Consider the following 17,477-nt stretch of genomic DNA (forward strand, 5'->3'; position numbering starts at 1 on the left):
AATTTATACATTCAGTTCATTTATTTGAATATTTAGACTTTTTCCTTTGCAATTAAGAATACCTTTAGGCCTATATCAACACTTCAAAGTGTAGTAGCATTGATAAAACATACCCCTCAAGGATCTACCTATCTATCTATCTATATCTATATACAGGGTATCCATATCTATATAAATAAAATTACAGTTTTGTCTGTACATTGCTTAGAATCGTGTAGTTTTTTTTGTTGTTATTATCACAGCCTATGAAAGCCGAAGTGTAATAATGTGTAATCACAAATTAAATTAAATAACTATATGCATAATGCAGGTCGGGAACCGGAGATTCTGTGTGTATCAAATTGTATTTGAGTTTTGAAAACGGGGAAAAGACCATGAATCAGTGTTGTATAGGGCTGGGAAACTTACATTTTTAAATCATCGTCACCAATAGCTTACAAACAAGGTTTCCACTCATTGACGGCTTCTTAATGACAGTTGTGTAAATTTTTAAGTAAATAATCACAACTGCAGTGGGTGATAATGGATTTTGCTGCAATGTCGGTTTCGTTGTGATCGCAACAGAGGTTTACGGTGCTGCTAAACTTGCTTAGTGTCACTTTCTGTTTCTACTCACCTCTATGTGCTGCAATCGCTGGACCAAACCAATAAGCCTATAGCACATCTCATGGAAACGTAGGCCTACCCAATTATTCATAAGCACATTTTGACGACGATTATTGTAAACGTTACAATTTTAATTCGTATTTAGTATTTCATTTCATATTAAATCATTTCGACACAAATTTCGGGTAATCTTCGGACTAATCAAATATAAATTGTTATTGCAGACGGCATTATCACTGCACGTTAAGTAAATACGATATGATAAAATTTTATGAAACTAACAAAGATTTCAAGAGAGTTACCATGAGTACTACGGTAATAGCTTATTCCCTAATAACTTATGGGAAATTCACTAAAAGTAAATAAGTCCCATGTCTATAGGTCTTACCATGAGACCTACGGCAATAGCTTATACCCTAAATGGGAAATTCACTAGGTTTGCTGTGGTTGGGGTATTATAACATAATGGGATTAGTTGGTGATGTAGGAGCCAAAGAACTAGGCCCTTTGAATATTATACTTAATGTCATTAATTATCAAGTAATGTAGTAATTATAATTTAACCTAAACGAAAAATTAAACGCCTTAAAAGTCTAATAACGTATGATCTTTTTCAGAAGTGACAATAGATTATCCCGGAAATATCGAGAACCTTGATTTGACGCAAGAAAGCTAATACAACGCTGGAATACAATGTAAAATATGTAATGTACATAATGAGATTTGATTAAGTACACAACCCATCGCTCAAGGCATCTCAAGAGACTAGATAGTGTGTGAGATGTGCAACTACTAAACATATATACTAACATTTGTATAACTATGTAGATATGCAAAGACTAATTATTAGTTAGTCGTCCTATTAAGTCGCTAGTTTAACAAATCAGTTTAACAAAGTCAGGGAGTGCTGAATTTAAAATGTTAAAGCTTCCTCATGAGTGTCCAATATGTAAAAAAAGTTGTATAAAAATGAAAAACCATATATTAACACATACGAGGGAGCGACCCTTTAAATGTTTGAAATGTAAGAAAAGATTTGTTCGAATAGCTCATGTAAAGAAACATTTGTTGATACACTCTGAGAATCGTCCATATAAGTGCAGTAAATGCGGCAAAAACTACCGTTATAAAGAACTTTTGAAGAAACACGTGTTAATTCATACAAAAGAGGGAACTCATACGTGCAATTTATGTGGCAAAAACTACCGGTATGAAAACAATTTAAAGAAACACATGTTAATTCATACCGAAGAGGGAAATCATACGTGCAATTTATGTGGCAAAAACTACCATTTTGAAAGCTATTTGAAGAAACATATGTCATGTCATGCCGAAGGGCGAGTTTATACGTGCAATACATGTGGTAAAAACTACCGTTTAGAAAGCACTTTGAAGGAACATATTATGTCATGTCATACCGAAGAGCGAATTTATACATGTAATACATGTGGTAAAAACTTCCGTTTGAAAACCAGTTTGATAACACATAATGTGTTATTTCATACCGATGAACAAACTCATACGTGCATTACATGTGGCAAAAGCTTCCGTTTCAAAACCTATTTGAATAAACACTTGGTAATTCACACAGGTGTGCGACCCTATGAGTGCGCTACGTGTGGCAAACGATTCAATTGCAAAAGTAATATTATAAGACATACACACGTCCATACAGGAGAGCGACCTTATAAGTGTGCTTCATGTGGAAAATCTTTCGATCGCAGACAACACATGGAGGAGCATACAACGATTCATACCGGAGAGCGACCTTTTAAGTGTGCTTCATGTGGAAAATCATTCTCGCAAAAACGTCTTTTAAAGGATCATACAACGATTCATACCGGAGAGCGACCTTTTAAGTGTGCTTCATGTGGAAAATCATTCTCGCAAAAACGTCTTTTAAAGGATCATACATTGATTCATATCGGAGAGCGACCTTTTAAGTGCGTTACATGTGGAAAATCATTCTCGTTAAAACATCAATTGAAGAATCATACATTGATTCATATCGGAGAGCGACCTTTTAAGTGCGTCACATGTGGAAAATCATTCTCGTTAAAAAGTAGTTTGAAGGATCATACAACGATTCATACCGGAGAGCGACCTTTTAAGTGTGCTTCATGTGGAAAATCATTCTCGCAAAAACGTCTTTTAAAGGATCATACATTGATTCATATACCGGAGAGAGACCTTTTAAGTGTGCTTCATGTGGAAAATCATTCTCGCAAAAACGTCTTTTAAAGGATCATACATTGATTCATACCGGAGAGCGACCTTTTAAGTGTGCTTCATGTGGAAAATCATTCTCGTTAAAACATCAATTGAAGAGTCATACATTGATTCATAACGAAGAGCGACCTTTTAAGTGCGTCACATGTGGAAAATCATTCTCGTTAAAAAGTAGTTTAAAGGATCATACATTGATTCATACCGGAGAGAGACCTTTTAAGTGCGTTACATGTGGAAAATCATTCTCGTTTAAAAGTAGTTTGAAGAGTCATAAATTGATTCATACCGAAGAGCGACCTTTTAAGTGCGTTACATGTGGAAAATCGTTCTCGTCAAAACGTCCTTTAAAGGATCATACAATGATTCATACCGGAGAGAGACCTTTTAAGTGCGTCACATGTGGAAAATCATTCTCGTTAAAAAGTAATTTTAAGAGTCATACATTGATTCATACCGGAGAGCGACCTTAAGTGCGTTACATGTGAAAATCATTCATGTTAAAACGTCTTTTGAAGAATCATACATTGATTCATATCGGAGAGCGACCTTATAAGTGTGCTTCATGTGGAAAATCTTTTGTATCCAGACAACAAATGAAGAACCATAGTCTACATTAATTCATACCCGAGAGCTTATAAGTGTGCTGCTGTTACGTGTGGAAAATCTTTACGTGAAAATTATGTAGGTATGCAGAGACGTACATGGGTTCATACCAAAAAAGCAGCCCAAGAGTGACATTCACGTGAAAATTGTTTAAAGATTAAAGTTATTTAAAGTAATGTAAAACAGCTAAAAAGGAAAATCACACAGAACGGATAAATCAAGACGGTGCTGCTGGGCAGTGCCGTGCAGTCAGCGCTGAATGCAGCCTGCGCCGAGAGCACACAGCGCCTCGCCAGATATTTTAAAGAGTCCGATATCCATGACCTAAAATTTGTTTTTATTGCTTTTCTATTGTGTAACAGGCTATGCAAACATTTTTTGCATATAATTTAAGTTTGTACTATCGTTCATTAATAACATTAAAAAAATCACATTTTCTGACCTAATTTACTGTTGGTTTAGGTTTTTTGTTAAGATATATCACAGATTATCTGTGGACATACACTAAATTCCTAGGAACCATTATTATGATAATCACTTTGTAATTTTTGTAGTGTGAGAGCTCATGTTAGATGTGAAATGAAATGAAAAATTATATTTTTACACTGGTAAAGTTAGCGGCACATTGCCCTTTCTATACTCCGTTCAAACAGCCGTGGCACCTGAAGGATTAGGAGACCCCATGGAAACCCTTGGGGCCTCCTAATCCCTCAAGTGCCACGGCTGTTTGAACGGAGTATAACATGTAACCTGTGACCTGTAAATTTGATGTCACACAAGAATATTTTGGCTTTTCTAGATAACTATGCAAAGTATGGGTCATTCAATTATATGTAAGAAAATTACTTCTGTGACCATTTAGTCAAGCTGTTTGAAATGTGTTTGACATTTACTTTGAGAATGAGAAAAATACTCTTGAGTTATTCTCTATATGTAAGAAAAATCCATATCTAAAAGTTATACCTTGCTTGACTACTTTACTTTACCCTTAATTTTCATGTTATTCCTTTACTAATAGTTGTTAAGCAATTTGATTGAAAATCCAGTCTCAACTTATATTTTATGTTTTACTATTTAACAATTTTAACTACGAAGTCAACATATTAATATTACTTATGCACACATTCAAGCGGGTGAAAAGGAAAGGGTGTGTTTAGACCTTAGACCGCGTGGCACAAGTTGCAGGTCTTGCAGGTTTGCTGTGTCCTATTATAACATAATGGGATTAGTTGGTTGTCTAGGAGCTTAAGAACTAGGCCCTGTGAATTTGAACATTCCTGATTCTAGATCATTATGTTGTTCTCTCAAGTCACTGATTACAGTAATATAGTAATAACTGTATAACCTAAACGAAAGAGTAAAAGCCTTAAATGTCTAATGAAGTATGATCTTTTTCAGAAGTGACAATAGATTATCCCGGAAATATCGAGGACCTTGATTTGACGCAAGAAAGCGAATACAACGCTGGAATGCAATGTAAAATATGTAATGTACGTAATGAAATTTGATGAAGTACATAACCCCATCGCTCAAGGCGTCTCTAGAGACTAGATAGTGTGTGAGACAAGTGCAACTACTAAACTTACTAACATTTGTACTGTATATCTATGTATAAATGCAAAGACTTATTATTAGTAAGTCGTCCTATTTAGTCGGTAGTTACAAAATCAGTTCAACAAAGTCAGGGAGTGCTGAATTTAAAATGTTAAAGCTTCCTCTTGAGTGTCCAATATGTAAAAAAAGTTGGTTATCTCTATCAGCAATGAAAAATCATATATTAACACATACGGGGGAGCGTCCCTTTAAATGTTTGAAATGTGAGAAAAGGTTTGTCGTAAAAGATCATGTAAAGAAACATTTGTTGATACACTCTGATAATCGACCATATAGGTGCAGTATATGCGGCAAAAACTACCTTTATAAAGAACTTTTGAAGAAACACGTGTTAATTCATACAAGAGAGGGAACTCATACGTGCAATTCGTGTGGCAAAAACTACCTTTGTGAAAGCAATTTAAAGAGACATATGTTAATTCATACCGAAGAGGGAACTCATACATGCAATTCATGTGGCAAAAAGTACCATTATAAAAGCAATTTAAAGAGACATATGTTAATTCATACCGAAGAGGGAACTCATACATGCAATTCATGTGGCAAAAACTACCATTTTGAAAGCTATTTGAAGAAACATATGGCATGTCATGCCGAAGAACTAACTCATACGTGCATTACATGTGGCAAAAGCTTCCGTTTGAAAACCAATTTGATAACACATGTGTTATTTCACACAGGTGTGCGACCCTATGAGTGCGCTACGTGTGGCAAACAATTCAATTACAAAAGTATGTTTTATAGACATACATTCATTCATACCGGAATGCGACCTCATAAATGCACTACGTGTGGAAAAGCATTCAGAACCAAACGCGATTTAACGACCCATACAAATACTCATACCGGAACAGGTCTTTATAAATGTACTTCATGCGGAAAATCCTTCGTATTCCAATGCCATTTGAAGAAACATATGTTAGTCCATACTAGCGAGCGACCTCATCAGTGCCCTACATGTGGAAAATCATTTAAATACAAGGAATATATGAAGAAACATACATTGATTCATACAGGAAAGTGACCTCATAAATGCACTACTTGTGCAAAATCCTATTCAACCAAAGCCTCTATGAGGGTACATACATTGGTTCTTAACGGAGAAGCTTAAAGTGATCTTCTTTGGAAACATAAATCATAAAACATCAGAGAGATATTATCAAAAACATTATCTAGATTAATGGGTGACATAGTTAGGTTATGACGTTTATTCCGAATTTTTATTGTTATAGATTTAACTGAGGGAATGTTGTTAACAACTTGGTATAGGCCTACAACCACGCCCATGATTCTTTTTAAAAGTAAGAAATAAATTCTTACAAAAAGTACATAAAAGTAAAATAAATTAAGTGGTTTGAGTGGCTAATTAATTCCTTGTTCATTGTTGGAACTCTATGAAGACTTGAGGGAAATATCATATTTCATCACTAAGCTGCGCGCGCACTACGGCGGCACGGCACGGACGAGCGGGCGGCACGGCAATTTTTAAAAGTTAATAACATTATATGAGTGCGCCCACTACGGCGGTACGGCCGGCAACGGACATTCGGCAGCTTCCGCCGTTTGTTAAAAAGTCCGGGAGACAGAACTCCAGGACATTTCCGAGCTGCCGTGACGCCCGTACCGCCCGTACCGACCGGGAGCACTGCACACCGACCGGGCGGGCGGCACGGGACATCCGCCATTCTCAACTGATCTCTGTCAAAGTAGCAGTGTTTTCGTGTGTTGTAAACATAGATGTTAGTAAGTTGATTTTTCTCGTTGAGAAAACCCCCAAACTGTACAACATGCGACATCCGGAATATTTTAATAACGTCCGGCGTGAAAATATATGGGCAGAAATATGATCTATTATGAAACAATCAGGCAAGTTTTACACATAATCCTTCTACAAGATCAGGAAACAAGGTGTGGAACTCTCCAAAACTTAGTCTTTTCCTGTTTATGTGGTGTATCCAAAATCTTTGCTTGCACCTTCTTGTCACCTCTTCCTCTGCTAAAATTAAACCTACTATCACCACTTTATCTACATCCATCTTTACTCACAATTTTTAGCTCGCAGACTGTCAACTGTCCTAAATTGCGGATGTGCGGATGTCCCGTCCCGTCCGTCCGTGCCGTGCCGCCCGTCCGTGCCGTGCCGCCGTAGTGCGCGCGTAGCTTAGGGTCTCACTGACTCTTTATGACCCGAGCTCAAGTTTTACATGAGCTTTTAAATGATCGACGGTTAAAAAATCAATTTTTGCCCGTGTGGTAACTATATTTTTCGTCATATTTTATCATTAATTAACAAACTAAGCTAAAAAACAAAAATATTTAAATTTAAAAATAACCTCTCAAAACGACTACGAGCTTGTTTTCGATTCTGCTAATTCAAATAAGCAGCTGTTTATTAAGTGATTCAATCATTCAATCATCTATATATCTAATTCCGTAAGCCCAAAATTTTACAATGAAATTATGAGTGAACGAGAGGCCGTAGAAAGCTGGGAGAGGTCTCATTTTAAAGGTCTTGGCATGAAATTTTGGGGAAAAATATTCATTTTTCTTAATTATGCACCAAAACGTTTTTACGGAATAAAATAGTTCACATATAAATAGCATGGGAATCTATGTAATGTCTGCTTTGTTTACTTTAAAACATGTGGTTTGACTTTATTTAAATCATATGGTATGTAGGCTGAAATTATACTTTTTCCCAATTTTAAGGGTCTGGATTAGTTAATGGAGTATGATTGGTTGTGTTATTTATGTTGAATAAAATGTTAAGTTAGAAGTAATTACTGGAGTAGGCAAAGGGAATATATTTTTTTATGCTAAAAATAAAACTAATATCTACAGATCCTAATATGCCGTTTAAGATTACATTTACAAGGATTCAATTCCTATAGCGATTAGCTTTCGCTATTACTCATTATTAAAGTGAAAACCTTCACAAAAGTTGGTATTTATTTGAAAAAAGGAGAAAAAACTGTGTTTACTTTTACGTTTCTTTTAGCCGGGTAATGCGGCCAGATGATGATAAAATAGTACTAGAACCAAATAAAGACCAAGGAATCGACCAAAATGGATACTATACAACAAATGTTGTTTTCAGAGAGATTTTTTATAGAATTAGCATTTTACAATTTGGAGGATGACATTATCTCTTTGTGTTTTATCTTAGTGAATTTGTCTATATTCAAAAGAAATTTATATATATTTAATTAATAGTCATGAAGATTATTGTAAATGTTCCTTAGTTGTATTATGATTAGAAAGTTTATATTATAAACACAACACATGATCAGTCCTTTGGAATTTTTATTTTAAACAGACCAGACATCAAAATGTATTATGCAGGTATGTTATATAACTATTATACATATTACTGTATAATATACAAAAAGGTTAAAAGATAATTCAAGGTAGGGTAACCCATGAGACTAATAACATTTGTACAAAATAATAACTATATATAGGGGCTTTTGATCCTACAAGCCACTAGTTTTGTCTATTACGATTGTGTTACAGTACATTATACCATCGATATGTCGAGAAATCGATAACAATAGGCTCAAACCTTACCTAATAAATCAATTGATAAATAGTTTCGATCCATTCGAGTTGCCGCAATCGATTGTCACAATCAATATTTACAATTTTTTACAACAGCTGATTTTTACTCCCTAGGGTAAAAATGCTACTTTAGACCTGCAACGTGTATTAAAAACTGCAGTTTTTGCTGCAGTATGACGAAAACATGTTTTATTATTCTTAGATGTTATATCTGGGATTGTTCATTTAGGGTTATTCTACGGGTTAGTATACATCAGGGTACACCAGCTTAGTATATGTCGCATTGATTTCGAAAAGCCAGTAATGTCAAAGTTTTTGTGAATTGTTATATTATTTTCTTTCAGTTCTCATGCATATTTTGTATTCTTTGCACATGTATTATGTTATGTTTTTTCCTATTCCTTGTTAGTTACTAGGCTGGGCACTTAAGCATAAAAAACTAATCACTTACTGATGATTAAACAAATGTATGTATCGTAGTTGTAGTTTTATTGCATTTTAAGGCTTGAGGTGTCTGGAAAAGAAAAAAACATGCTCAAAGCAACTTATAACAATAAACATTGTTTTCTTGCAAGTGAGATGTTTGTACAAATATTGTATTGGGATGAAAGAATGCGCAATGCTGTTAACATGAGGAGTTACTGTACATATTTTATTTAAAGTTTTTAATTTGTTAGTTAACATTGTTCATTACAAATTAAAATAACATTTAACTATACTTTCAGTGCTTTTTATTCATTAACCTGCACTGAAATCATTTGGGAGTGTTTCAAACTTAATCCTGTACCTTTCCCCTTTTTCTTCATAGGCAATTGTAGCTCAATAATAGCTGAGAACAAACAATACATTGCCTTAAATTATTTTTATAAGGTACTCCTTAAAATGATTATAAATTTAAAACATGTCATAGAAAACATTTCCCTGCTGTGTTTTCTCCAAAGAAGTCCTGCTTAGTGTTGTGTATGACTCCATCATTATATAATTTCATTTTAGTTTCATCTTACTCTACTTAAATGGGCTACGTTTGTATTACTTTTCCATACACGGTGTTGAATAGGTTTTATGGGTTAAAATAAAACAATCAAGCGTACTGTTCGCTTACTCTACCTGACCTGTCTAATTAAAAATCATCTGTTTATTATTTGATGATTGACAGACCTATCCTTTTTAAAATTCATTTTTAAAAGGGTACTTAGTTTTCAATAATGTATTTTTATATCAAAACTAGCTGACCCGGCGAACTTCGTATCGCCTAAGTTATAGGTTTCCCCTAAGACAGACCGATGGAAAGAAAGTACCGTTACGTTTAATTTTCAAGATGATCTCGTTCGCATCGCTCAATCACGTCCTGGTTGAAGTTCGTTCGCTACGCTCACTCACCTTTGGGTTGGAGCTCGTTCGCTACGCTCACTCACCTTTAGGTTGGAGCTCGTAAGCTGCGCTCACTTGCCTTCAGGTTAGCTCGTTCGCTACGCTAACTCGCCTCTAGGTTGAAGTTCGTTCGCTACGCTCACTCACCTTTGGGTTGGAGCTCGTTCGCTACGCTCACTCACCTTTAGGTTGGAGCTCGTTCGCTGCGCTCACTTGCCTTCAGGTTAGCTCGTTCGCTGCGCTCACTTGCCTTCAGGTTAGCTCGTTCGCTACGCTAACTCGCCTCCAGGTTGAAGTTCGTTCACTACGCTCACTCACCTTTTGGTTGCAAATTAGCTGTTGTCATAAATGTAAAAGAAATAATAGTGCTGCACCCTGTTGGTAATCCTTGTAACTTTAATGCTATTGAACATCATAGAACAGAACCAACTTGTTTAATTGAAACAGCTGTGTTAAGATTCATTAATTCCATTTCTCATAAGGTTAACATGGGAAACTCCAGAGCCACTGGGGCGGAGCCCTTTTAAGAATTTCGAAACGGGAAATAGTTTACGTCCGATTCGCATACCTACAGAATTTACACACCAAATTTCATAACGATCGGTGAAGTCGTTCCGGAGGAGTTTGCAGACAAACACTGTGACACGAGAATTTTATATATTAGAAAATGTAAAAGAAATAATAGTGCTGCACCCTGTTGGTAATCCTTGTAACTTTAATGCTATTGAACATCATAGAACAGAACCAACTTGTTTAATTGAAACAGCTGTGTTAAGATTCATTAATTCCATTTCTCATAAGGTTAACATGGGAAACTCCAGAGCCACTGGGGCGGAGCCCTTTTAAGAATTTCGAAACGGGAAATAGTTTACGTCCGATTCGCATACCTACAGAATTTACACACCAAATTTCATAACGATCGGTGAAGTCGTTCCGGAGGAGTTTGCAGACAAACACTGTGACACGAGAATTTTATATATTAGAGATAGCAGCCCTAATCTTTTCATAATATACAGGATTTATAAAAAGTCAAGACTCCCCTCCTCTAATATTTTTCTAAGTGATATCCTTTTGGTGGTCGTGCAATCAGGCCTCTCGCCCACTATACGATTTCTGTCGTACGACACTGTGTCGTGCGATATTCTTATCGCATGTGTGGTCCTCGCCCACTTTACGACACTTTATCGGATAAATGACTAGGTAGCCCTGGATGAGTGAGGTGTGTTGCGCAATATCTTAAAACAGTGGCTCTGTATCAAATAGTAAAACAATGAATCTGTTAGTCTACGTGTTGTTGCAATGTGGCTGCTGTGGCGCAGATTAAGCGATGGTGGCCAATGTAGGCCTACAGAATTAAGGAAATAATTCTTTTTATGTGTAGATTATTTCTTAAGTTAATGTATTTAAAGACATTTTCAAATTATAAAGTCCATGCATTTTAAACGTTTTTATAGGTTTTTGGGATAGTCTGGGGAAAGGTTTGTAGGTTAAATTTTTTGATTTATTTTTAAATATTATTGATTTAATGTTATTAATATAATCTACAAAAAAGTAATATTTAGGTATTAGTGAAACTATTCAACACAATATAATTAATAATAATGATTATAAAATATTAAATAACAACCAAACTCGCATTGTTTCAATAATTCTTTTGGTATACTTACTTATAAGTGGTGCAGTATATAAACATATTATAAAGAAAACATATATAAACAAATTGTAAAAAATATATTGGAAGATCAAAATTACGCAAAATAATGGTTAAAAAAACCAAGCGTTATATCAAACATTATAATAAAAAGTATGAATGAATTGTAAAAAATATTTATTCACTATAAGAAATACGCAAGAGAATGGTAAAAAGGGCAGAACCAGGTGATATACCAACTATAATAATGAAGAAGTATGAGTTAATTGTAAAAGGTATATATAGGACTACTGGGGAGAACGCACGACACACGAGAAAAATCATATAGTGGGCGAGCGCCCATTTGATCGTACACACCACTGCGAGTTAGACAGTCGTACGACAGTCGTGTATGACAGTAGCAGTGGACGACTGCTTCACGACAGTTTGTCGTAGTCGTGAGATTATCGTACAGTGGGCGAGCTCTCATAAGATCCAATGGTTCACTGTTGAAATGTTGTCGTTCCGACACAGTGTCGTACGACCGAAATCGTATAGTGGGCGAGGGGCCTTAGCAGGAAGTTTTATTTTATGGTAAAAAACATTTTGAGTGTCCCCCCAAAAGGGAGGAATTTGGGGAGCAACGCAAATGTTTTAAATTTAAACCCCCATCAAGTGACAACCTATTTTAAAGTGTTCTTTAAGAATGGCGAAAACCAGAGTTCGCTATCTCTTTTCTATCCAAAATGGTAGCCGTCAAATGTTGTGGAAAATCAATGGTAATATTGGTCCGTAATGGTAATATTGGCTACCATTTTGGATAGAGAAGAGATAGCGAACTCTGGTTTTCACCATTCTCTGGATATTTACTTAGATAAATATTAGAGGGGGGGGGGGTCTTGACTTTTTATTCACCGTGTATATGAATTTGAATGGATGGTGTTTTGGCCTCTGGGGACCTCAAAATGAAAAAAAGTTATTAGGTCCCGGGAACAGGTCTTACCATGAGACCTGCAGTAATAGCTTATTCCCTATGTGGGAAAACTTATATTTAATATTATTTGTATGTAAAAAATACAAGAAAGAATGTTACGTCACACCGCGCTAAACACGCAGTTGTGGCCATTCTACATTTTTATTCTCAACTCTCAAAATATAGTTACATCACGAACTTATTCAGTTGAAGGAGCTGTTAAAGGATCTTTAATTCTTTTTAAATATGAAAACTCATAAGGTTAACATGTGGCTTTGCTCAGATTACATAATGCAGTCGCGTTGTTCATTATGTTACATAATTTTCATTTTGGTTGCTTCCTTTGGTTTATTTTTGTCCAAACAGACTTTGATAGTCACATGTTAACAATAATCTTTTCTTGGGACAATTACATATTTTTATTATGTAAGTTATTTCAGTGTAAGGTATTTATTTAATTAAATATTGGGATATTGTCAATTGTATGATTGGATAGTCAAGGAAGGTTAAAATAGAGATGCTTTCACTGCTTGGATTCTATCAGTAATTAAATATTGTAAGCAACTTTATTCTGTACTCACTGATTCAGCCCCGCAATCTTGATGCACAAGGGAAAACTAAAAAAAAATACAAATGACATTTGATTACTTTTTACTTTTCTAACAAATTTATGAAGGCCAAAAAGCATTAAAGCCGTTTTAGAAATAGATCAAATAGGAAACAAAAGTTGTATTTCTCAAACCTAGGAATGTCCGAAGAAAGAGAGTTTAGAGTTTACGAGGGTCCGAAGCTAATTTACTACCTTTCAATCCAAGGGACAGAGACTTGGACAGGTGTGTTTGTAAGACCTAGTGTTGTGATGAGTGGGGGGGGGGGGAGTTGTCACAAAATCTCTGAAGTTTACTTGTTTTATAGGACTGGTAGGTCAGCCCTACACACCATGTTTGGAAAGGCATTTCTAATTTTACTGGAACGTGCGAAAACCAGTGGGCATTTGTGTATTACACCGACAACAAACTCTTCCATGGCTGAAGAGGACAAAGACCTAAAACAGCCTCAGTCCAGTAGGGTTTCAGCTAACTGGACTGGAATATCATGAGAACGAACTTGTCCACATACATTCGCCCTGGCCTGGCTCACAAAAGATCCGATCCAATCAGCACATAAAGCATATTGATCATGATCAACTCTTATCAATAAGCTAGCCAGACAGGTTGACAAAGCGAATTCAAAATCAATTCATGGAGGAACCGAACACAAATCTCCATTTGATTTACCGTTCGTGAAGATTCGTTCAGAGATTAGTTCTGCGAACGGATTCAGTAGTAAAGTCGAAGTCTAGCCCGTTAAATTTTGAAGCTCGTTTTTCATGTCTAGTTCAGTGTACGCCACACTGGGCGCTAGTGTCAACGAAATTTTGCTTCTATTATTTTAGGGTTAATTTCTTGATTTGTGCTTTACTGTTTGGTTAAATAACTAGGGGACAATTTATTGTTTATGATTAGATCGTATTATTTGGCTAAACGAGGTTTTAAATGGCTGTAATAACGGGAAACAAATTGTAAACAAAACACGACCTCTGCATAAACCGTACATGAACTAACAATAATATTGTCTTCAGCTGTTCCATTAGGATGAGAAATCTACTAAGGGAGTATGTTTTATCTAAGGGAGTATGTTTTATCTATGCCCGTACTAACGCTCAATTTATTAGAGCCTTCAATAAAATGTCATAGTTGAACAACAATATGTCTTGTGACATGTTGAAAGTACTGTACATGAAGTATTCTGCAAATCTTGGAATTACACGTGATCCATAGTCATAAAGCTTATTAGGAACTCACTAAAGTAACGTTTTCAAAAAATGAGCATCCATAAAGGCCCTAACTGATGGGCTAATACGACTACAGATCTTAGTCGTCAACTCCTTCCTAGTGCTATAATGTGTTCTTATCACCTCGTTACGTTATCAAAATGCCCTTGTTTAGAAAATCCAAAACTACTGTTATCAAGGTTCGCTGCAATCTTATCACTTGCCTCATAAGCTGTGCATAGTTTGGTAATAATTTAACGTATAATTTAATGATCAGTATTTGCGATTTGATCACTTTTAAATTACACAGTGTAATTTACACTTTTGATCTGCTTTTAGTAAAACAGTAGGTACCCTATATTATTTCAACGAGTGTACTTTAAACATAATTTAAGTATGTAAAGTGAATTTTGTAGAAATATAGCAATTACCGTATTCTGGACAAGGTTACTGTAGGCGGTACTTGTTTTAGAGTCCTCACTTGGCTTAGGACAAAAGGTCTACCACTTATTTTGGAGCCCTTAAAACCCAAAGTAGCTGGAACTTATACTTGAATAGATACAACTTCAGTATCGGCGTGGTGTGGAGGGGTAGCGAGCAGTGGGGAGACTACTGTTGCGGTGTTGCCGCGTTGTCGCGGACGGCCTACGACTGCAGTGAGCGGGAACTGCCCAACTACTTCAACACAGAATATGCGCGCCAGCGGACTTTTCAACGACGCAAACGCACGCAACGTTACTATTACGACTTACGAACCCAACTTACCAACCCGAGTAAATCTCATTAACCACGCCTCAGTGAATACTCTACTTAAAAGTTCAAATAAAATTAATAGGCTAATTTAAAATATAATTAATTCGTCATATTTAAAAATATTGTATTCTAGAAGTAAAAAAATGTTTCATTACGTATAAAAAAAAATATAAAAAACATATTTAACATATTAAAAAACATGTAAAATATATGTTTTGTGATAAGTTTGCCTATTGAGACAGCGTAGGGGTTGGGCTGTGCGGCGCGCGCCGCACCGTGTGAAAGCTCCCTTCACTGTGTGCTTTTTTGTGAATTTCTGTTTTTTTGTTGGCTTGTGTTGGAGCCTTATCCAAAATCTTGGAATGGTATGGTGCATTGTCCATAACAATAACCGATGGGGTTGAAAGGTTAGGCAGAAGTGATTCTGTGATCCATTTAAAAAATGTATCATGGTTCATTTCTTCGTGGTAGTCTGTGGTTTTCTTTGAAGAAAACAATAAACAACAGTTAGGAACAAACCCTTCAGATGTTCCAGCGTGCAGCAAAATCAACCTACTACCTTTACCAATAGGAGCTGCTAACGTACCTTCAGTTGTCTCGTCAGTCCATCCTCGAGCGAGGGTGTGGCCGGTATTCCCCATGTTTCGTCTAACCACACTATCTTATCGAAATTCAAATCTTTCACCTCCCGCAGAAACCGGCAACGCCAAGCAACAATATCATTTCGTTCCAATAAAATTCTCCTCCGATTCAACTTTTTATACTCAAACCCCAAAGTAACTAAAACACTCTTGAGAGAAAAACTGCTGCCTCTAAATAAATTTGCGTCCCTTAATGAAATCAAGAGTTTTTTAATTGTAGGATGCTCTTTTTTCCTAATATAATCATATATATGCCGGCGAATAGCATCCTGTTGGAAACCATCTATGGCAGTGACGGTTTTCTGTTTCTTTCTCCTTTTTCCAGGTGTCTGTAAGGTCGTAGTGGCATTACCAACCTCATTAATAAGTTTTTCCTTCTCCTTGCATATTGCAACGACTGTATTTTTATTTAGACCTAACGCTGCTGCGGATCTGTCTACTACCCTCTCTAATGGTATTAAAATAGCCCTGTTATCCTTTTCTCGCTGAAAGAAATTCCGTACATTAACCACAAGTTCCCGTGACTGGCTGCGTAAAGCAGATCCCTGGCCAACTTTGGTGTAAGGTGATGGTCTCACTGGCCGAACGCGAGGACGCCCTCGTTTATTAACACTAGCGCCTCCTCTTCTTTCCATCAGAATTAATATGATAACACAACGTAATATGAAACAACAGATTTAACACGATATTACACCATGTAATTCCCAAAACCACTCACGACAACAACACTGGACGCAGACAACGCAACGGCACTACTGAGAGTTCCTGCCCTCTGGCCCTCGGGCATATACTGTATATATCTGTAAACATCTGTTGTAAACATCATTACTCATATCATCTTTGTTATGATGAGTGGGTGGTCGCGTCATTTGTTTCGGTGCAGTCTCGTGTCTTCGCCTACAGAGTTCTGTTTTGATTTGTCCATTGCTTGCCTATGTAAAAACTACAGCTGAGTTGAGCAAACAGGCAAAGGACATATTTCCCTTTTTAAAAGAAAAAGTTACGCATATACTCAACATTTCGCGAAATAATATATATAAAGCACTATAATTCTTAGTATATTTGAGATTGAGAAATAATTGAAAAAATCATAAAAAAGATTAATTGGTTTCACTTTAAAATGTATTACACACGGTTTTTGTTTTTTAGACATAAACCTTAATTTTGTAATTTTATCTTTTTTGCGCAGTAATATCACTATGCCTTAAATCTTTAAACATGTATAAATATTACTATCACGATATTACTATATTGAAAACAAGCTGGGAGTAGTTTTGATAGGTTATCTCTACATAATCATTATTTTATTTTCTAGCTAGGTTTGATGATGCAACATGATGAAGAATATAGTTCAGCACACGAGCAAAAAGTGGCTTTTGAGGATCTAGTGATAGAATATACTATTCCAACATCAAAATGTTTGTTTTGGAGCTTAGGAGACTGAACTCTCGCGGACAGTATACTGTTTTACTCGAAGTAGTCACTGTCATCTATCATAACACTAGAGGAACTGCTAGTGTTTGGTATCGATATCCGATATATCGGAAATATCGATATTTTGGTTCCGATATATCGATATTTTTATATCGATATTAGACTTCCGATATTATCGGGATATCGATATTTTAATTCGATATTATCGTTAGAATTAATTTTAGCAATTTTTCAAAGAATAATGCAAGAATA

At 35.9% G+C, this 17,477-nt stretch overlaps 1 protein-coding gene across 1 annotated transcript; it reads left to right on the forward strand.

Annotated features, from left to right (window-relative positions):
• The first annotated feature begins 1,933 nt into the window (after positions 1-1,933).
• LOC128992829 (gastrula zinc finger protein XlCGF49.1-like) lies at positions 1,934-2,847 on the forward strand. Its single transcript, XM_054416572.1, has 2 exons — positions 1,934-1,943; positions 2,282-2,847. Exons 1-2 carry the CDS (start codon positions 1,934-1,936, stop codon positions 2,845-2,847), a joined length of 576 nt encoding a protein of 191 aa, XP_054272547.1.
• Positions 2,848-17,477: the final 14,630 nt, after the last annotated feature.

Source organism: Macrosteles quadrilineatus, unplaced genomic scaffold (assembly GCF_028750875.1).
Source record: "Macrosteles quadrilineatus isolate MER2022 unplaced genomic scaffold, UCM_ALF_1.0 Scaffold_4__1_contigs__length_99947679, whole genome shotgun sequence".
In the NCBI taxonomy this organism is placed as follows: Eukaryota; Metazoa; Arthropoda; class Insecta; order Hemiptera; family Cicadellidae; genus Macrosteles; species Macrosteles quadrilineatus.